Source organism: Tursiops truncatus, chromosome 14 (genome assembly GCF_011762595.2).
Source record: "Tursiops truncatus isolate mTurTru1 chromosome 14, mTurTru1.mat.Y, whole genome shotgun sequence".
In the NCBI taxonomy this organism is placed as follows: Eukaryota; Metazoa; Chordata; class Mammalia; order Artiodactyla; family Delphinidae; genus Tursiops; species Tursiops truncatus.
Window position 1 is genome coordinate 87,801,899 of NC_047047.1, and position 22,658 is coordinate 87,824,556.

Below are 22,658 nucleotides of genomic sequence, written 5' to 3' on the forward strand. Positions count from 1 at the left end.
AGTTTCATATCTGTTTCCTTATAATTTCTGTAAAAATCTTGTTTCTGTTTTGATATATTGTTCCTGTACACTTTTGAGCATTCAATTCTCTGTAATGACCCTAATCTTTTGAGTTAATCTTTTGAAATTCTTCACTCAGAAAATCAGGCATTTACTGTCATAAATTCTTTGTTTTTTAATTGTAGCTCCTTATTTATATTTGGTAAAGTTTTCTGACAAAGGGAAACTAGTCAGACACAATTTAGCCTTGCATCTGCCACAGGTAAAGCAGAGACATTGGCATCTGAAGTCCCTCAAAGGACCGGGTCAGCACCCAAGTTCCAAGCACACCAGGTGAAAGCACCAGCTATCTCTCAGGAAAAAGGAAAACATTTTTGGACAATCAGGTAATCAAGGAATAACCCCTCTATGTTCCCTCTGTGAAGGCAAACATGAACACTAACCCACTAACAAGGGAGCCAGAACGGGACGTGCAGGAGTGTGGAAACAGGGGTGGAGGGAGAGAAGGACCTGACAATATACACGTTCAGTTGAGATGAGTGACACTGATGTGAATGAGACTTTTTGTTGTTATAAATATTCAGTACGTTTTCTGACACGAAAATAGTGCAGTATGAGCACTGAACTTAGAATCTTAAGGTGTGTGAGCCGTTCCTGGGTCTGGAGGAGAACGTGGGGCCTGGGGCTGAAGCCATGAGCAGACTCCTTCTCATGGAGGGTAGGAAGACAGAGAAGATGTAGCATCTGGGGAGGGAGCAGTTAATAATTTAGTTTCAAGTGAGAACCCAGGGAAGTTGTCAAATACACAAGGCAGCACTGGGAGTGGCTCTGGGAATCACAGGCAGAGTGAAAACGCACTCTATCGGCTCCCCCTCCTCCACAAGCAGGGGTTACAAATGTGCTGGGGGTCACGGGCACACAGTCATGAAGGGGAAACCCAGCCTCCAGGGCTCCTGTGATTGTAAAGCTGCTCTGAACTTGGCAAACTCTGCCTCTTGCTCCATCACGTCTGGTCCTGGGAGAAGGAAAGTGATGTGAGCATGTCTGAAAGTGCAGCCAACGAAAACTGCCTAAACCCTCTGTGTCTGAGGAAGGTTCCAACTCATTTCCTTTGATAAAACAAACTGCAGAGTGGAGCCCATTTTCTTCTCCAGTCCAGAGATACGGTAGGTCCTAGTCTTCCAAAGACTAAAGCTTTGTGGTCACTCCTTGTACTCAACGTGGATTACATACAGTCCACAAGAAAAAGGTAAGTGAGAGAGAATGGACAAAATACAAAGACGCAGGACGCTGTGAGACAGCGTAGGCTACAGTGACAACATTTATTATAAATACAGAGTAACTAAGCAGTGTGGTTCTGGTATTGATATTGCAATCAGAATACAACCAAGGTCTCAGCAATCAACCCAAGACCAGGAAACGTGTGCTGTGATCGCAGTGACCGAGGACACGGGTTAGAGCAGCCGGTTGCCCAGGAAAATGAACCTGGGACCCAGCCTTTCACGTGTTTTACAAAAGTAAGCCTCATATGCTTTGGAGACCTAAAGTGAAAAAAAAAGCTTAAAAATATTTAGGAAAAGAAACACAAGGAAACATTTTTATGAGCTTAGGAGAAGAAAGGATGTCTTGAACCAGATCCTAAAACCACAACCTCTACCAGAAAGAAATGGACACACTTGGCTACACAGAGATTAACTTCCATTTATCAAAAGGTAGCGTAAATATAACGAAACGCACGCTGTAAATTGTGAGAAGAGATTTGAGACCCAAACTCAGCAAAATATTAATCCCAAGTGTGTATGGAGATTCCCATGGGATCAGGAAGGAAAAGACAAACAGCTTTACAGGCAAAGGGGTGAAAGTGGACGCACGTCCCGGAAGGGGAGAAAGCAAAGTTACCGCAAGAGGAGAGGCAAACAGACCTCCTCAGCCAACCCGGGAGCAGCCACCAGATACTCCTGTGCTTGGGAAAGTGAACCCAGAGCATGGAGCCCTGGGAAGCCGTGGCCACCTGCAATGCCTCCTGCTGCTGGGACGGCGACCTGGGACAGCCGCCTGGGGAAATAAGGTGTCGTTGTTTTGAAAATCAGACACTGGCATCATTGTGCCCAGAAATCCTAGCTCTGGGTCTGTAGCCAAGAGATATTTATAAGCATGTTCACGGCAGCCTGGTTTCAGTTGACAGCAGATGAGTAAACCAAGAAACAAAGCCAAGTGTCTAGTGATGACTGATAATCAGTAAATAAACTGCAGTATATTCACACAATTAACTATAATACAGAAAAAAACAAGCAAGCGAAAAAGAACCAGGGACCTACATAACATCTGTGGATCTCAAAATCATAATAGCAGGTAAAAGTGTAAATCCCAGAAGGCTATGACAGAATAACATTTTATAAGCCTCAAAATGAAATGGTATATTTTGGGGATCTATACACATGGATAAACTTTTTTTTTTTTATCATGCCAGTGACAAACTCGAGATTCAGGATGCTGTTTATTTGGGGAAGGCCAGAAAATGGGATATGGGAGTGACACACAGGCGGCCGTATAAGCTGGGGACAATGTTCCTAGTACCGATTTGAGTCTTGAGTTCAGGGACATTTGTTTTATTTTTCTGCTTCATAACTCACGTAGACCCTAAACACAATTTTTAAATATCAAGAACTATATTAAAGGGTTAAAAATGGAAAAGAATGGTATTTTAAGAATGGACTGTGCAAACATGAATCACTTCCTCTGGCTCCGCCTGCCGGTCAGGTAGGTGGTGGTCGGAAGGTGCGAGCGGATATGATTTCCAAGGAAACATTTTTTCAAGCTGCTTACAGGAGTCTAACCCGTATCCACTAACGGCTCAGTGGTTGAGGAGACCACACCCTGGACGCTGGCTCTTGTCAGGGCCCACCCAGCCGGGGTCTGGGTCAGGCCAGCCCTCCCTGGGGGAGGGGCAGCCGTCCACACCCAGGTCCCCTGCAGCTCTCTCTTTCTGCTCAGCTCTGGTTTTCTTGGGAAGGTGAAGATTTGGAGGATGACGGAAACTCACTGCAAATACACAGCATCACGCTTCCTAGGTGATTCCATTAACCTGGAATGAACCCCTTTCCTGTGAGTCTGGAGGAAGCTTCCTGAGGACAAACCCCGGCAGTTCCCACCGTCAGGTTCCGAGGAAAATTGGAGCCACGACTCCACATTCTACCTCAAAATGACGTACTCAGGCCTGTTCGCGAGATATTGTGAATTAGGAGCCGAAGTACCCTACGGTGAAAGACCAGGCGTCCACGTGGGAATTACGCGCACGTAAGCACACCCTACACCCATGTTTGAACCTCCCTCTGAAACGGGCAGCGAGGGCTTTTCTAAATCTGCCAGGGGAGCTTCTGGTTAAATCAAAGGTGAGCACGAGTGAGCTTACTGTGTTGCTGGAGTTTCCGTTCAGATGCAAACCGCTGTCAAAGAGGGGTGAGGAGGTCCCGCTGCCGGGCTCGCTAGACGGTCCTGGGGACCCTGCAAATCAAACAGAGACTCACTGCAGATGGAGCCACCAGAGGAGTCGCAGCGTGTTACCTGCAGGTCCACCTACGGGGGTCGCCTAGGGGGGTCCCCAGACAAGCCCCCGGGGGAAGCAGCTGCTGGTACGGGCTGTGCAGCCAGCGCTGGCCCCTCGCCGCCCGCCCACCATGTGGACGCCCCCGTCTGCACCCCACAAAACGCCTGGCAGAAGGAGGGCAGGACCAGCTTCTTGCCAGGGCCGCACCAGGTCCAGGTGCAGAGAGACGCGGCCTCTCCAAGCCGGTCCCCTGGCCCCGGGGGCTCCATGAACCTGCCCTCCCCACCACTAGGATAATGATGCTAACTTCCCACACTTATTCTTGACTTTCCGATGTTAATTTTTACATTATTTATTTGTTTGACATTTTCGGATTATCTCTGCACTGCAAGTTGCTTTAGTGAAAAATAGAAGGACCAATCAGGTAAGTTTGAGGAAAGTGATATTTATGAGAAGAGGAAGCAGCTCTGGACTGGGGAGGGAGCAGGGAGCCGCCATTGGGCCTGGAACACGGATGAACAGAGGGTCCAAGTCGAGCATCTGTCTCGGGCAGGTCAGAGCCCTTCCCGAGCACAGTCCTCTTTTCAGGAAGTACAGGGATGGAAAGGGATCTCCGTCCTGTCGCTCTAGCACCAGGCGGGTCCTGTCCCCACCCTTCCGCCACCGCTCAGCCCCCGCCCCGCCCTCCACTGCGGCCCTGGACATGCCAGGTGAGGTGGGGCGGCACCAGCTGCCCCCAGGCCTCGCCTGAAAGACCAGCGCTCCAGGTGGACAGCAGGAGGGGCAGCGGGCCCTCAGCGCACATCGGCCCTGACCACGTGCCCAGGACCCCTCGCGGGACCCCAGACGGGTGCCAGCGCTGCAGGCAGAAGGAGGTCCGCGTCCCCTCCCCGAGTAGGGAGCCCTCCTCCTGACCACGACGCACCAGCAAGACCGACTCGGCGGCCCCGGGCCCCAGGTGCCTCCATGGGCAGGTTCACCCGCCGCCCTCCTGACTCAGCCGGCAATTTCAGGGAGAAGCCAGTGACCCCGCACCTCCCGTTACCAAAATGGGCAACGGGAAGGACCCCGATGGGCTGTGCAGGGTCAGGGGTGCCCCGGCCGCAGCAGGTGCCAGCCTGATACACGGGTCCGTCATTTTCTTTTAGCTTGAAAATTTTCAAAGCCAGCGTTAGCCTTCAAAAGCCAACTACTCGGGGGATAAATCCCATTAGGCAGAGGCTCCAAACTGGCAGGTGAAGCTCCGTCTGACCTGCAAATCGGTTTTGTCTGATCAAAGCCAAGGCACTGCATTAAAAATCCAGACTTCCCTTTCTTGGAAAACGACAAAAACCTTTACTGGGGTAAAGCTCCCAAATGACAGTAAACGGCCGGAGCCGAGGGGTTTCCCAGCAGGCGCCCCAGCCCTCCCCGTCCTGTCCTGCCCAATCGTCTCCGTCAGGCCTGAGGGTCTGCAGCACGCGTGTCACCAGCATCCGTGTCGCTGAGGACACGAAAGCCTCGTGACGTTGTTGTGTTTACTACTTCGACACACAAGCCTCAGGTGTGCTTGTTACTTATTATTATCACCAGTTCACAGATGAGGAAAGTTAGTGGGATGTCGTGCAAGTTACTTCAGTGACGTCAGTTTTCTCCTTGAAAAGCCGTGAATGCGTTATGGGCTCACCTTCAAAGCAGCCGGCACAGTTCAGGTCCAGCAGATGCCCCAGCGACCCAATTTCCCTTTAAACGCCACGCAGGACAGCCAGAGCTTCAAACCTCTCAACAAACTCAGATAAACCCATGGGTCTTCATACTGATGCTTCCAGGCCACCTCCATGTCGGCGACCAGCTTCAAGAGGGAGGCTGCGCTCCTTCACGTCCTCACGACCCTGCCCGAATGTTTTCTGGCCGGAATATGAGCATGGGCAGCTTTTCCGTCCACCCGCTCTGGGGTGCTGTGACACACGTGGCACCCTGACTGTGCAAATTCCCTGCTGTGAGAAGCGGAAGCACCTGGGAAATACAGTAAAGGAGACCCTTACTGATCCCTGAGTAAACTCCAGGGCCTGTTACGGGTCACCTGGGTGCTTGAGGACGGGAAAGAAACACTGAGGCAGGCGGGCGCGGCAGCAGGACAAGTGGTAACAAGTAGGCAATGCTTCCTGCTTCCACACTCCTAAGGAAAGAAGCACGTGAAGCTGACGTGGAATCCGACGGATGCACAATCCGACGGTGGGGGTGAGATGCACCCACCCCCACCCCCGCGTCCAGAGCGTCTGTAGCACACTCCACACCGCACCCCTGCAGGCGTGGGGATGGACTGAACAGCTCCAAGAAGGCTTGAGCACATGACAACGACTTACCTCTGCTTGAACGGTCGTTCTCACTGCATCTGACCACCCAGCTCCCTTCCCGTTTTCCTAACCCTCCAAACATTCTGCGACCAGCTCCCCACGTACAGAACTGCTTCTGGACCCAGAGTCTGTTCTGCCAGCACCTCTACCTACTTCTTACTACATCTTCTATCTGCAGCTCCTTCCTGATGGCACATGTGTTATTCCCGTAACTAGCTCATCAGTAACTTGGGAGCGAAATCAAAATATTTCTAATTTCCTTCATTCGCCAGATGCTCTCACTGGAGGGACTAACTCTGCCACATCAACCCCGAGGGGCGGCTGAGTGAGCGAGTGAGTGAGTGGATTGTAACCTGACAGTCATTCATGCGCTCTAGGTTTCTGTCAACTTACTGCTGGTGAATGAGCATCTTTTCATCTATATCCCACAAGAGAAATCTGAACATTGTAATATTTGTTTCTGCTTATCACTACTTAAACCCGTTATTTTTAAAAAATCAGTGTCAATAATTATTAATAATAAAAATAGTGTCAAAAAACAAATACTGGGGGCTTCCCTGGTGGCGCAGTGGTTGGGAGTCCGCCTGCCGATGCAGGGGACACGGGTTTGTGCCCCGGTCCGGGAAGATCCCACATGCCGCGGAGCAGCTGGGCCCATGAGCCATGGCCGTTGAGCCTGCGCGTCCGGAGCCTGTGCTCCGCAACGGGAGAGGCCACAACAGTGAGAGGCCCACGTACTGCAAAAAAATAAATAAAAACAACCAACTACTGGAAAAGAATACAACACAAATAGTTTCAACGAGTATTTACAAAAACACCTAACCTAAAAAAATGAGCTGTGATCTATAGCAGCTACACTGACCTCGTGCAGGGCTGGTGGGGTGTGAGATGGAGGCGTGGAGGCAGCGTGGCAGGTCCTCAACAATCCGACCCAGACTTGCCGTATGACACAGCACCTCCACTCGCAGGTGTGTGGCCGGGAGAACTGAAAACACGTTCACGTAGACCTGTACATGAACGCGCACACCGGCATTGGCACAATGGTCCCCAGGTGGAAACAAGCCACCTGCCCGTCGGCTGACGAAGAGAGAAACAAAACATGGTCTCTCCAAATAATGGAAATTATTCAGTTAAAAAAAGGAATGAAACCCTGCACACAGGGTACCATGTGGATGAATCTGGAAAACATGCCGAGTGAAGAAAGCTCACACAAAAGGCCACACGCTGCACGGCCCCAGTTACGTGAAGCGATCAGAACAGGCAAATCCATGGGGACAGAAAGTGGATTCGTGGTTTCCAGGGGCTGGGGGAGGGGATGATTGATACAAAGTTCCCTTCTGGGGTGATGGAAATAAGTGAAGCGATCAGAACAGGCAAATCCACGGGGACAGAAAGTGGATTCGTGGTGTCCAGGGGCTGGGGGAGGGGATGATTGGTACAAAGTTCCTTTCTGGGGTGATGGAAATATTCTGGAATGGGGCAGTGGTGACGGCTGCACGGCACAGTGACAAATTAAGAACTGCCTAAGCACGCACCTTAGAATGGTGAATTTTATGTTATGTGACTTCTATTTCATAAAAAGTCTGAGTCTGAATTTATGCAAAATAATCAAAGTCGGCACTGACTGTCTCCAGAGGAGACCCCTCCCGCCTCCTGTGCCCTCCTGGACACACCGTCAGGTGAGGCGCCCGCAGGAGAGATGTCCAGGCAGAGCCGTGCGCACGCCCCCCGCGGCTACACGATGCTGTAAACTCACACGCGCCACACACCTGGGCCCCAGGCGAACGCTTGGGATTGGCTGTCCATGGGCCTTTTACCCTCTTCTGGAAGAATAAACTCTTGTGCTGTGTATAGCATTTATTTCTCTTTGAACGTGTGGCCTGATTTCTCACGTTGGTCTTTTTAGAAGGCAGGACGTGTGATGGATCCTACTGATATATTTTCATACCCACGGGGGGATCGTCAGTTTTTCTTAGATCAGTGAGCAGCATGGTTTCCAGGTTGAGGTCTGATGGGGACAAAAATCGAGCTGCTGAAACCGATTTGCTCGGTTACTCAGGAAGATGGACGGGAGCAGGGCCAGAAGTTCAATGGCCCTTTTTGTGACCGTGGATTCGAAGGTGAGATCGGGTCTCAGCAGCTGCCGTGGCCCCAGAGAGCTGGGCCAGGCCCAGGGGCGGCAGCGGAGGCTCCGACAACAGGGGAACGATGGAAAAGAGAGAGAAGATTCCGGCCATAAGGTCAGCCCAGGAGAGAGGCTGTTCCTTCATGTGAGAGAAAAAGCCGGAGAAAGAAGGGAAAAGAGAAGAGAGGGGCTGCCGCGGGGGGAGGGCCCCGCTTCCCCGCGAGCCGGGACGGCGTGCTGAGCCACAGCGGAGCTGCAGCCCCTGGGCGCGACCTCAGCCCAGAGCCACTCTGGTTCCAAGGTCAGCACCCGACAGAGGCCCTGCCGCTACGTCAAGGAAGGACGGTAACTTCATAAATTCTGCAAAGCCATCCTCCCGAACAGAGTCAGTCACAACACCTGTTCTGATCCACTTCCCGGCTGGATCACGTCAGGTCTAATAGAGAGTTACAAGCTCTGCAGGAAAACACGGGCGACGGTGACACGTCACGGTGCAGATTTACTGTTCTTTCCTCTTTTACATTAAATACGTCTCGTGTCAACACAGACATCTTAAATACAAACTTCGTTCCTGTATGTGTGCATGTGCGTGTGTAGGTAAATACAGTCACAGGGAGGCGACCTGAGGAAGGCAACTTAGTTAATTCATTGACGAAGCGCTGTCTGGGGACGCCCTCTTTCAAAAGTCTGTGGACGGATTAAAGGGTAGGACGTCTTAGGAACATGCAATGCTGAGGCGCTCTCTGCGTCTTTCCTCTCTCGGAATATGAGTTCAGGAAACGATCTACACTCCTGCCAGTGCCATATCGTTTGCATAAATAATGTGCTGCGTGGCACCCTTGAACTTGTCCCCTCCCCCTTACCTAATGGGAGCTTCAGAAATGATGGTGCTTCCCTGAGATACTCGACAGTGACGGTCACTTCATCGCCGGCATTTCTCAAAAGATGCACCTGTCAATGTGACAAAAGACAGTTACTCTACCATCACAAAGTGACCAGAACAGAAATAGAAATAAATCCCTACACGTCTCGCCTGTCTCCCGAGAATTCAATGTTCACGATTACCTTTGAAACTCTGGAAGTCCTGCGAGCTTTACCTGCCGTAACAAAAGGATGGCTGCATGTCCCCAGGTACAGGACTCTGGCGCCTCAGCTACACACACGTTCACACGTCAGTAGAGGTTTGAGGCCAGGCTCCCTGCACACTCTACCCACGCCATCCTGGAAACTCAAGTCATGTGAGAAACCCGCGTGGCGCGCAAACCGACAAATTTCAGACGCTGGCAACACACGCCAGCTGGTTAACTGTGACGCTGCAAACCGCAAATACGAGCTTCGGAGTTTAAACGACATTTTAATTTTGCAGAAACCAACGGGCAGCACTTCGCCCTTCTCGGCCGCAGCGTCACCATCTCCACGGTTCCGGCCCTTCCCCTGTAACCCAAACAGCTCATTCCTTTAGCTCTAGGGTCAGCTTTTAACGCTCAACGTTTGCCTCGTTTAAGCAAACGTGATTCAGACACGTTAGCCAAAGCCCGGAGTAAGAAGCTGTACGTGTTCGCGCCCCCAGCGTCCCATCGGGAACGCGTGCGATGCTGCCACGCGGCCCCCGCCCTCCTCTGAACACGACCCTGCTGACGACCTGCTTCTGCCTGGAGACCCACAGAAAGGCCTTTCCCGTCACCCCGGGGACGTTCTCCGTGCCCCCGAGCCTGAGCTCCTCCCCTTTGCCTCGGCCTGTGAAACCCGCCAAACGCCCCAGCCCGGGCCAGCCAACATGAAGTGGCCCCCCGCTCATCTCGCATCCGTCTGTCCTCCTCTCCCTGAGGCCCTGCGTCCACAGCCTCCTGCGCCACGGGCGCCGGCGTGTCTCTTCCACGTATCAAATCTCGTGACCCTGAGGCCTTTTCTCCATTTCACTCCTCACCAGGCGGGTGCCCCGGGAGCCCTGAGGCGAGCCTACCCTGATGCCCCTTCCCGAAGCCCCCTCGTCTCCTGCTGGGTGGGTGCAGGTGCAGACACGGGATGAAACGCCCCAGCGTCTGTCTTCCCTAAGTCAGGGCTGCCGCCCACGGCAGCGAGAAGGGGAGGGCTCAAAGCCTCCCACCAAACCCAGCAACACGGCCATGAGACGGACGCTCTGCTCGGACGACTCAACGGCTGGGGCCCAGCTGGGACCACCCTCCGGCCGGCCCGAGGCCCCGGAGACAATGACCATCGCCTCAGCTCCTCCAGGCCATCAAGGGCAACGGGGCCCACGCACCTCCTCCTCCGAGGGCGACCCAGGGCGAGTCTCACAAAACCGTGGTGTCGTTGCGCCCTCGCCTCCTGCATCGAAGGGACCCCGAGCTGCAGCGCCGTCCTCTCCAGATGTGGCTGCTGCGGGGTGTGGCTCACACCTGAGTGCGGGACGGCCGCCGCCGCCCAAGAGCCTGCCTGTCCTGGGGCTCATGGAGCTTTAAATTTAAGACCAGGGTGTCACGTGGACAGCACGAGCCTGAGATGCGTGCCCCTGTCTGGGGTCAAGTTCTCCCGCTGCTTCTGTTATGTGGGTCTGCCCACGTGTGCGCACGCACACGCACACACACACCCACCCCTACCTCAATAAGTGAGCATATATTTAACAATTTTACAAGTCTTCCTGGAGATAAAATGGAGTTTAAAGCATTAAAATCTGTCTAATCGAGGCTAATTAGCCCCCAGAAGACTCGCTCACATGTTTACACGGCTCAGGCCTTCAGCGTTGTTCCCCAGGCCCTCGAAGAAACGTCACTTTGGACAAGTTAGTTGTATCCGGGAACAACAGTAAAGAGTGAGGCAGGTGCACCTTTGATGAAAGAGTGGGCTTAACTTCAACGTGTTATTATTTTTCAAATCCCAAGTGTCTGCCCTGCCTTGATGTTTCCAGACTTTGAGATGCTAGGACAAGGCAAAGGTTTTACTGCATCGCCAGTTTCTTTTTTTTCAATTTAGTTCCAAGTATGTATGTGTGTCTGAGAAAATATTTTGACCACTGACCATTAATGCCTCCGAATTCAACGACTGATCTCAAAGCTATGTCTGCCCCTCAGACCACAGCCTTCGGACTGACGGGTGTCGGGAGGGACCTGACTCCACGCTCGGCTCTGGATGGCGGGGCCCCCGCTCTGCCTCAGAGCGACACGGACTTGCCTTTGCATCTATTTAAGACCAGCGATTCCGGCACCTTCCCGCCTGCGTCCCTGTCACCAGGCACGTCTGCTCTGCTCTGACAACGTAGGTGCAGGTTCCGATTTCCCACCTCTGACTCACCTGCTGGGCCGCCAAGTTTACCGGTGAGTCAGACATATTTCTTTTTTAGGAAGGATTCAGCTCTTGTATGAATCTTCCCCCAAGCTTTTAAAATGCCGCTCGAGCCATCTAAACTGCTGGGTGTCTCAGGTAAACGACTTGAGCTGCCACGACAAAAAGCCACAGGCTGGGGCTTGGACGACAGACACTCTCCGCCACAGTTCTGAGGCAGAGCCCGCGGTCAGGGTGCCGGCCGGGCCAGGGTTCTGGTGAGGGCCTTCATCCTAGCTGCAGACGGCCACCTTCTCGCTGGGTCCTCACAGGGCACAGAGTGCGCTCTGGCGCCTCCACCCCCTTACACGGACGCTAATCCTACTGGACGGGGCCCCACCCTCATGACCTCATCTCCCTGGATTCTCCTCCGAAAGGCTCCTCTTCCTGACGTCATCACCCAGGGGTTACTGCTCCAACCTGTGAATCTGGGGCACAGACACTTCCAGGACAGGGGCTGGCAGCCTTGCGGCCTCAGAGCAGTTTCCCCAGGGAGTCTCTGAAGTTGTCTCACCCGGGACGCCTTCCAGGGAGTGAAGAAATCATCCCATGTGGTTATGTCCGAGGAGCCAGCACAGCTTTAGAATGTCGTAACTGAAATGTGATGACTGGACATTTTAGAACAGGAAGTAACAAACGGATACACGATGAAAGCCTGGGTGTCTTCCACATGCCAGAGCCCTGGATGGACACCTCAGACACGCGGCTACTGGTGTATCTTGCGTGTCCTTCCGGAAATCGTCTACCCATTTGCAAGAATGCCTTCTCTCTTGAGGGCGTTTTGTGTGCCTTTTGGCCCCGTGCCCACACGTGTAGGTACGTGACCATGTGGGAACAAAGAGGCACACGCAGGAAAGCACACTACACCACGTGTGCTGTCTGTCCTCTTCTTTGGCCGTTTTCACGTCAGTGGAACCATGTCCACTAGACAAATCACTCTCTTTGCCTAAAATCGAGTCTGCAGTTCACCCCACGTCAGCACATAGACCTGTCCTGCTCCATCACATACAAATACATAGGCTCACACACACACACACACACACACAACACATAGGCTTCCACACACACACACTCACACACACACACACACTTGCACCTGCTGGCCTGCCAGCCCCTTGGCCGTCGCCTGCGGGGTTGGGTCCCCCCTCCGACCCTCCCTCACTAACACCACCACTGTCGACGTCTGCCAATATCCCCCCATCCTCTATAAAATGACGTGCGGAACCGGTGACGGCACTGTGAGAGCAAAGCTTCCAGACGCCGGGTCTGCGCTGATGCCTGGACATCCAACACCTGCCCTGGTCCACCAGTCAGAACAGGAGGCTGATGTCTGCCAGGTGATCGGTGCCCTTCGTCCTGGACCCACCTCACATCGGTCCCTAACACACCCTGTGGTTCTCCTTCCCTTCCCTGAACAGAGGGTTGAACAGACATATTCCCTAACTGGTAGAATCTCCAGGCTACTTTCCTGACTCAGGCCTAGCAGGCGAGAAGGGTCAAGTGGGAGCCCCCAGAACCGCTTCTCTGGGGTCAAACAGGAAACCACAGCCGTGCTGCACGGAAGACCTGGAAGATGCGGTCTCCTCCACCCTCCCAACCAACTTAGGTGCTTGGCCCCGCAGAAAGCACATGAATTGTCAGTAACAGCCGTCCTTTGCCGTAAGTATAAACACACATAACTACAACGACAACCGTGGCTCCAGGTGCGTTCTCCTTCCCAGAACAAATAGAACACGTTCGTGGTACCTGGGCTTCAACTACAGACACAGCCAACACTTCCCTCCCTGGCGGTTCTGGCTGCCAGCAAACGCCAGCAGAGGCAGCGGCAATAGTGGACCCTGACTCTCCTGCATCCGGGCCAGGCCGGTCGTCCGTCTTTCTGTCACCCCGCCCCCAGCATCTCACCAAGCCCTCGCGGCCCCCGGCTGGTCAGCTGCGTCGTGACGCTGTGTGTATTCAACTTGCGGGGACATGAGGCAACACCCTAGAGGGTCTGTGAAGACGCGGGAGTGTCAGAGCGGGAAGTGGCCCCAGAGACAGACAGGGGGCTGGAACTGGCACCTGTGACGTGAGAACGAGTTGCCGCAGGAGCGCCCCTGCCGCCAAGACGGCAAGGCCCGCCGGTGGTTGGCTTGGGTCCTGATGGGGGCGTGGCCCACAGCTGGACACGCTGCCCTTCCCACGCACCCCACGGTCGTCGTGCTACCGACGCGGTGACGGCTCTGCACTGTATCCACGCTGCCCCGGGCAGGCGCCCTGCCACCCGGGCCCGCCGCCCAAAGACCTCAGGTGCCGGAAGTGTCCGTGGCAGATGGGATTCTAGGCGGTGTCTGGAGGAGGCTAGCGGGATAATCACACGCATAGCTTTGTGTTTGCTCTCCTCGTGGAAAAGCTCCTACCTGGTTACTGGGCTCAGGTGGGGTCTGGATGCTCGACCGTGGTCAACGCTACAACACAGAGTCCCGTCCGTCAGAGTTTGAGTGTCCTCTGTCTCCCAAGGCCATAGGGGCTGGACACGTGCATCTCTGCTACCAAGGGCAGCCGTTTATACAAGGCCGGCCTGGCCCGGGCCCCAGGGGAGGAAGTGGGCACGTGAACAGGAGCCAGACTCCCCCGCCCCCGGTGCTCCTGCACCAACGAAGCCCCACAAGGCACACCGGAGACGCTACTGGGAGTTTAGATCCCCATTCCAATGGCTCTGAACCCTGCTAATTTCGAGGCCCGGGAATTAGGGAGCAGTGATGCTGAACCAAAGCTACGTCCGCTGAAACCTCTGCGGGTGTCAGGTGATTCTCATGCACATCGGGGTTGAGAAGCACGTCTCTGAACAATTTTCCAACTCATGCATGAGAAAATACTGTTGGTCGGTTATCTGTCTCTCTATTTCTCTATCCATCCACCCAACCACCCATGTTCTATCAGCTACCTGTCTGTCTATCTGTCTATCTGTCTACCTGTCTATCTACCTACCTTCTATCCATCCATCTTCCCTCTACCTAACCTACTTATTCCAGCCTGTTTCTTTCTTTCCATAGCACTTATGTTCCTTCCAACAAGATGGAACACTGCCTTAACCTCCTGTGTTCGGGACAGTTTCTCATATGAGCAGAGACTGAGAGAAGGTGACCATCGCCCAAGGAGGGCAGGCGTGAGGAGGTGGGGGGGCCGGGAGTAAGCCGGCTGCTGCAGGGAAGAGGAAGTCCGGACAGCCCAGGGCCCGAGAGCGGAGGCTCATCCTTGAGGGCAGAGGCCTTGCTGACGCCTGACAGATGCTTCGGTACCCAGGGGAAGGAGGGTCCACACGTACTTGCCAAACGACCTGGAGAACCAGGCGACCGGCCTCAGCTCCCTCAGGACACCTTCTATCAAACGCAGCTGCGAGCTGCTGAGTGACGGCCCACGAGATGCCGTGAGCTGGGGGTCTGGGGGTGTGACGGCCTGGCTGCTGCTTGGAACAGTGACCTGGAAGGTTCCATTTCTACCATTTATTAAACACAAGTGAAGACTTTATTTCTAAGGGTTCTTGAGTTCAAAATCACCAGAACTCAGAATCTGTCCTGAGATCTAAGTGATGACCGAGCTGCTGTGCGTGAATGAAATGTGTATAAAAAGGACTCATTTCCTTGAAAAGGGCGCCTCGTAAAACAGTCTGTGAAGTTTTATCAGTTAGGGCAGTTTTTAATCAATGGTTTTCGTGGGACTTAAAACCCTGGCCTGCCATTCTGGACTAGAAGTTAATTTAACATTTGAGATATTTTAAAAAAATTCTGAGCACGTTGCATAAAAATGAAGTTCTGTAATGTTTCTCGTTCTGAGACCCTTCAGGACGGAGCGCTGACCCCGCTCTGTCTCTCACTGGACATCGGTCTGGGTTCTGCTGCGGGGACTCTGCTGCCAGGTCTCCTGCCATACGCGTGGGCCTGGGGGTCCCACAGGGGGACCAGCTGCGCCCGCGCCACCTCCCGCCAGGCATCCCTAACCTCTGCACACAGGTGAGACTGAGTGATTTTCCAAACATCATTTTTCCTTCCTCTCTGAATAGTGAGATGTCTCAGAATTTGCCCAATAAAATTATGGAGGGCTTCCCTGGTGGCGCAGTGGTTGAGAGTCCGCCTGCCGATGCAGGGGACGCGGGTTCGTGCCCCGGTCCGGGAGGATCCCACGCGCCGTGGAGTGGCTGGGCCAGTGAGCCATGGCCGCTGAGCCTGTGCGTCCAGAGCCTGTGTTCCGCGGCGGGAGAGGCCACAGCAGTGAGAGGCCCGCGTACCGCAAAAAAAAAAAAAAAAAAAAAAAAAAGAAAATTATGGAAAGTTTACTCTCTGCCACGTCGGCTACGATATTATATGTTGATGTGGATGAGGACACACGGTGTACGAAAAAGAGGGAAATAAACACATTTTTGTCGCCGAAAAGCAGTACAGCTTTTCCAAAGCAGGAGCCCATATACAGGATGAGGCTCATTTTTGTGGGTCTTCTGTGTGGAGCAGAACTGACTTTTCTTCTTTTAGGATTAAGTGAACCTAGAATCTACTCTGAAAAGTGAGTTTCACAGTGTGCAACTGTGATTTACGAGGTCTTTTACAAATTTAATATTTTTACGAAGTTCGTAAGTCTGAAGAGCTGAGGTTGTGTGTCAGGAGCAGGGTTCCAATCATGGCTTCTGTGTCACAGAAGACTGTAGACTTGTAATTTGACAATTGGGTCCAAAACGTATATTTGTATCAGTCAAGTATTGGAATAGCTCCATTTATAAGCTTTACACATCATTTACTTAATTTAAAAGTCTTTCTTTTCAGACGAATGCTTTTTACTTTCCCTGGGCCGGGATAAAGTTACCTAGGTGTACACTGTCTCTTTTTGAATTACTATGTGTTTTCTCACCTTAAGAAAGCAAACTTTTGTAGAGATTGAAAAATAACCCAAATGTTAAGTTTAGGAAGTAAACAGATGAGAGCACATCATCCACTTGAACCTAAACCTAAAACTGCAAGTCCCTGAGACCAAGAAACACGTCATCCCACCTGCGAATCTTTCCTCCGTGCCTGGAGCAAGTTAAAGGACTTCTTCACCTAGTTAACGACCTACTAATACGCTGTGTTGGAGCCTGACCTGACCTTGGGCAAGGTTCATGTCTGGAAAGGGGTGCTGGGGCGGAGCCTGTGACCCCCATGTCCACAGGCCAGCATCCCAGACACACACCAGAGGCGAGCGTCCCGAGACGTCCTCCAAGGCGAGGAGCACACAAAGCCAGAGGGAGCCGGTGTGCGGACCCTCACAGGCTCCACTCCGGTCACCCGGGCGGGGTCCCACGCCCTGAATTTCAACCCTCCCATCTTTAAAATAGCAGCCACCAATCTACCTTTTATAGCATCGGAGAGGACCCATGACGTGTGGACTGTGAAGGGACGTGGCACAGAGGCCCCTCTGAAACACGACTTGCTAAACTGTCTAAGCTTTTCTGAAGCTCTGTGTCTATGAGTACACTCCGTGAAATGGACTTTCAGAGAAAAAAATAATAAAAGGCTATCTAATAAAAAGAACAAAAAACATAACATATCATACACTTACCACTTCTTCGTGGGTTGCATTTTCTACATTAATGCCATTAACCTGAAAAGATGACAAATTAAGAATTTTGAGGATAATAATTGATGAGTCTCAATTCAAAACTAACATGAACTAACATGCAACAGAGCCAAGGACTGAAGTTTAAAATACTGACCTGGAGGAGGGCGTCCCCTACGAATAACATCCCTGTCTGGTGGGCTGCAGGGTCGCAAAAGGGGCAACAGTGTTAAGAGAGATTCAGAGACATCGTGCTCCTCCTGGCAGTGGTTTAGGGTCAGAGTTTGCAGCAACTGGCATTGTGTGCGTGCAGGTGTGAGTGTGCGCACGTGTGCGTGTGTGTGGATGTCTGCACGCAGGAGTCTCTGGGTGAACATGTGCATATGTGTGCACACGCTCGCACGCATGACGGGTGAGAATGTGAGCACGTGTGTGTCTGTGTGTGTGCACATGCACGTGTGTACACAGTGTGGGGAAACGCCAACAGCACAGCCCCAGCGCCCCCCTCGCCCGGCTGGTGAAGCTAAACATTCAGCTACTTTTAAGCACATTAAGAGAGTTACTTTGTAAACGCACAGCCTTGTTCAATGAGAAGCACAAATGTCACTTCCTCCTAATGAAGGATTTCATTACATGTGTGGAAAGTCTGGTCCCCATTTTTCATTAAGTCGACACAGACAATAAAATAGGAATCCCAGAAGCCACTCAGCATTTTCCCCTTTCTCAGGAACACATTTACATAGACTGCTTTAATTAAAGAAAATGTGCCCAGAATATTAAAGGAAAAAGGAAAGAAAACCTTTGTATTGTAAAGTTTGAGTATAATCTCTACAGCATTATTCCACTTCACTTTTCTATTTTCATAGAGGCAGAGAGATAACTCCTTTCAATAATAAGACTGAACGAATTCACACCAAACGTAAAGCATTTTGCAGTGTAAAGCCTGACAGCTGTTTTTTCTCTTTTGTTACGCACGTGCCCGACTTCAGCTCTGCTCCCCTCGACGAGTCTGCCAGCCACACACCAGACAGAGCCAGGGCCCCGGCCCCTGCGCCGCAATGAGGCCCCTGTGCTTTAGAGACCTTGGTTGATTTCAGTAACTGACCATTTGGCCCCTTGTTTTTCCTCTTCCTGTGCTTAAATTCCCACCTTTATGTTTAAATTCACCAATAAAGAGTGATCCCGGGAAACCCCAGACCCCGGCCTCGACCCCAGTGAAAGCAGGACCCCGGGCCTCGCGCTCTCTGCTGGCAGCCTCCATCTTGCCGTGTGACCCAGGGGTGCTGTGTGATTTCCAGGTCCTGTCAGCAACGAACCTTTATTTTTTCAGTCCCCTCATGGCTACTGCTGGAGGCATCGTACGACCATAATAAGAGCCACAAGGGCTGGTCCCGCCACAGCACGGGTTAGAGACAGGCTGAGACCTGCAGAAAACACATTTTCACAGGTTTTTTTGCCTTCCTCTAGATTTGTTTTAATTTATAAGTCTTTGGTTAAATATTGGAAATAATAAGTTATTAACACTGGAATTCTTTAAATTCCAGGTAAATATTTAATGTCAATTGTTAATATTAGTTCTAGTCATTAACTAGTATTAAATTTTACTGAAAATAAAGTACAGTCTTTATATTAATGAATTTAATGGTATGGTTTTAGGTAATAAAGTTCTCATTTACATTGAGCCTTTACCCAGAAAAGCTCTGTCACCCACTAGGTGAGATCTACACTCCCTCTAGCTCCACAGGGGGCCCTTTCAGAATCTCCCCCATCTCTGCCTCTATCTCTGTCTCTGTCTGTCTCTCGGACTCTGCCTCTCTCTGCCTCTGTCTCTCTCTACCTCTGTCTCTGTCTCTGCCTGTCTCTCTGTCCTTTCTGTCTCTGTCTCTCTCTGCCTCTGTCTCTGTCTTCTCTGTCTCTCTGCCTGTCACTCTTTCTCTGTCTCTGCCTCTGTCTCTGCCTCTCTACGTCTCTGTGCCTCTGTCTCTCACTGCATCTATCTCTGTCTCTCTGTCTCTCCCTGCCTATCTTTCTGTCTCTCTGCCTGTCTCTGTCTCTCTCTATGTCTGTCTCTCTCTGCCTCTGTCTCTGCCTCTCTATGTCTCTGTCTCTCACTGCCTCTATCTCTGTCTCTATCTCTGTCTCTCCCTGCCTATCTCTCTGTCTCTGTCTCTCTGTCTGTCTCTGCCTCTGCCTATGTCTCTGTCTCTCACTGCTTCTATCTCTGTCTCTATCTCTGTCTCTCCCTGCCTGTCTCTTGTCTCTGTCTCTCTGTCTCTCTGTGTCTCACGTCTGTCTCTCTGTGTCCTTAAAGCAAAGCTAATTAAAAAGACTTCCCAGCTAAATCTTTGAAATGTTTTTCTCTTTGTAGGACACTTTTAGCCCTAAAGAAACAAATTAAAAAGTGGTAAAATGGATGATAAAATAAAACCATGGAAATTTGATTTTAATTAAAAATTTTAATTAATGTTCCTAAATAAACTCTTTGGTGAGATTAAGCTAGGTTTGGAGATTGCAGCTGAAAAATGGCTCTAGTTTATTTCTGTGGTAATCTTGCCATTACATCAGGACGTAAAATGGAGATATAGCGTAATGTATTTGAACCACATAAATATTCAAACGTGCAAACTAGCTACAATGAGATATTTTCTATTTCTGTTATACTTGCCTTTTCAAGTCAAATTAATCACTATTACTATAGTGTTATGGGAGACTGTGTAAATTTAATCATTGTTTGCAATACAAGTGTGTTATAACAGAAACTGTTCTTTTTGCAAATTAATTAGTCTTTGTAAAATTCAGACGCTTGTTAAATATTCATTCACATAAACTTCTGGGTAGTATTAGAAAATGAGAACACTTCTTAAAAAGCCTTACGTGCACTGAACATCTGGATTAATAATGACTAAAACCCTCCTCATCATCCTTTACAAGCACTGAGTCCTTTACGCCCCAGAACCGGCCACGTGTGGACATCGTCACCACGGAGCGGTCAATGGGAAGAGGGACGGGGCTGACCCCACCCTGGGGAGACCTCCGAGGGGCCAGCCGCTTACTCTGCCTCAGAACCAGACTCAGGGGCGCAGGATTCACTTCCACATTCTGCCCTGGTTCAATCCCTCTCCAACCTTCCGTTGCCCCCCTGCACAGGGAGATTATCCTATTACCTCACTGCCAGTGAGGATTAAAGGTTGGTCCGTGAAGTGCTAACACGGTTTCTCTTCCCATCTTCCAAGGGGCCCTGGGAGGTTATGTGTTATTGATAATGGGGGGAGTTAAATTCTTTAAGTAACTCAAGATATTTCAGCCATTTCAAAGTATCTTGTAAATTAAAATTAAAAAGCACTTCCATCTTCCAGGATGGCCCTCAACTGTGGAAGCTGACACAGTGGACGGTATTAGGAGGATTCAAGGAGCAACGACAAAGTGGGTCCAGGACAGAAAGGACTTGTACAGAGAGCCTCTCACACACCTTCCGTAGCCATAGCAACTGGATTCTTCGCTGCCAACCTGCCTCCCTCTGATCTTAACATCAAGTGATCCTTCAACAGTAAGAACACGCTGGCAGCCCGGCAGCCAGATTCTCTGCTGCATTTCGCTCTCAGCAATCAGCTACCGAAGGTGACGGCTCTTCCCACGTGGAATTTCAATTAAACCTGCAGCATTTAACATGCGTCCTTCCAAGATCCTGATATATCTAGTATGTCTTGTCCAGGTTCCAACATTCCTCATCCAGCTACAAAGTCAATTTTTATCGTCTGCTCCAGGTTCTATTATTTGGAAGCTTGAAGAGCATATTTTCATTGATTCACTAACAACGAAGGAGAAGGAATGCGGAAATATTCTTCACTCTAGGAGCTGCACTTCCGTCTGGATCCAGGGTGTGGGAAGGGTCTCCTTTCGCCCTATATCCAGCTCCTGAGGCAAAAGGAGCAGATTCTGGTTTGCTCTAGGAAGCAGGGTCAGGAAAGCCTGACCTAAAGATTCCAAATCGGGCCCACAATCTCTTCCTGAGGTGAGAGGACTTTCTACATCTACACAAATTCAGTCGGATCCTAAAATAGGACTCTGTTCAATATTAAGAGTCTAGAAAGAAGTTAGCAACTACTGGCGAGACACACTGGCCCGCATATTTGTGTCAGATCTTAACGTTTCCAAAGCTGTGTCCTTTGCAGCACAAAAATGAGACGGGGCAACAGCAGGCCCTGCTGCTGGGGTCAGGGGCTGCACAGTTAACACGGACAGAGGCAAAGGCCCGCTGTCTGAACCCCCGACACCAGTGGGACAGGCAGTGAGACAATCGCATTCTCTGAAAAGGTCGCCCGGGCCCTGCAACCTCTGCTTCCCTAAGCCTGGACCACATATTTGGACTATGCAGTGGGGAGGGGTGCCACGTGGCCTCAGAATTAACACAGATGAGGGGCTGACGTGTAGACGGAGGGGAGGGAACCAGAGGGATGCAAAGATCAAGGGGAAGATAAAGGTTTCCACTGAATTCAGCAAAATGAAATTAATGAAATGTCACAGATGTGAAAAGAAGTTAATCACAAATCTTGTATAACGGCGGCATTTCACGGCTGTAAGACACCAAATACAGGTGAATATTCTAGAGAAAATAAAAAGTGGGCATCTCAGGGGACCTCACACCCCAGGAAGCTCCGACCTCCCCCTGAAGTTGGCTCAGTAAGTGAGAGGAGTCCCGTTTCGACGGATCTCGAGGCCGTGGCTTCAAAAGGCGGAGGTCCCCTGCACTCAGGTTCCCCCGCCGGCCCTGTGACGGTCGGGGTGACCGTGCAGCTCCTCGGCATGGGCTTGGTCCTCTCGCCCTGGGGTGATACCTGTGTTTGGATGATAGTAACGGTCATTCTGTGCAAATGTGCAGCGTCTTCACAAGGGACACAGCCGCCCCATTTCCATCCACACTCAGCTGTCACAGAAACGTCCTCTATGACCCCACCATCCAGCTGCAGGTAATGATGACTGTTCCACATAAAAAAGGCTAAAGGATCCTAATTCTTTTTACTGTCCTAATGGGACAAACTTCCCCCCTCCCTACATGTTAGTTCAATTTTCTGGATATATTCTAACTGTCCCATCTGTCTCCTGGATACAAGCACCAAACCCGTCACAGGGTGCAGGCCTGCCCGTCCAAATCGTTACTGAGACATTAGGATGATAACTGAATTAAACCTCGGCTGCGAACGGATTTTACTAGTACATAATGTGATGACACGGTATGGAGGAAGAGCTGGATTCAGAGACAGAAAAATCTGGTTTATAACTAAGCCTCCCTTCCCTGGCAGAGTGAGACTGGGCGAACCACCGTTTCTCTGTTCCCTGACCTACGAGTGTGAATAGCCAGCCACATCTGCCTTGTCCAGTCATGAAGACCCGACGAAAACGCAAAGAATTTGAAAAAGAACAGATGCATGTATATGTATAACTGAATCCCTTTGTTGTACACCTGAAACTAACACAACATTGTTAATCAACTAGACTCCAATATAAAATAAAAGTTAAAGAAAAAAGAAAACGGAAGTCCTTTCCATGTCACACAAGCATTATTCTAATGTAAGATATTGCTGCTAAGATGACAATTTCTAACTCCAAGCCTCTTTGTCATCCATGTTTCTCTTCATTGTTTATTTGCTATATACAGTTTGTTTTGGGTTTCTAAGTTTTTGCAGTATTAGAAATAATATATTTAAATTTCATTCAATTGTGGAAAAACTCCTCATTCTTGCTTATTTTTATAAAGTACAAAGTG

General features: G+C 50.9%; 1 protein-coding gene across 2 annotated transcripts in view; it reads right to left on the minus strand.

Annotated features, from left to right (window-relative positions):
* SNTG2 (syntrophin gamma 2) overlaps nucleotides 1–22,658 on the minus strand; it is a 201,689-nt gene that overhangs the window by 91,401 nt on the left and 87,630 nt on the right. For both annotated transcript variants that reach the window (XM_073791630.1, XM_073791631.1), the window contains exons 5-8: nucleotides 17,052–17,095; nucleotides 16,898–16,939; nucleotides 8,872–8,959; nucleotides 3,413–3,504 (exon numbers count right to left, since the gene is read on the minus strand). In XM_073791630.1, the coding sequence (XP_073647731.1) occupies nucleotides 3,413–3,504; nucleotides 8,872–8,959; nucleotides 16,898–16,939; nucleotides 17,052–17,095 (266 nt within the window). The remainder of the gene's footprint in view (nucleotides 1–3,412; nucleotides 3,505–8,871; nucleotides 8,960–16,897; nucleotides 16,940–17,051; nucleotides 17,096–22,658) is intronic.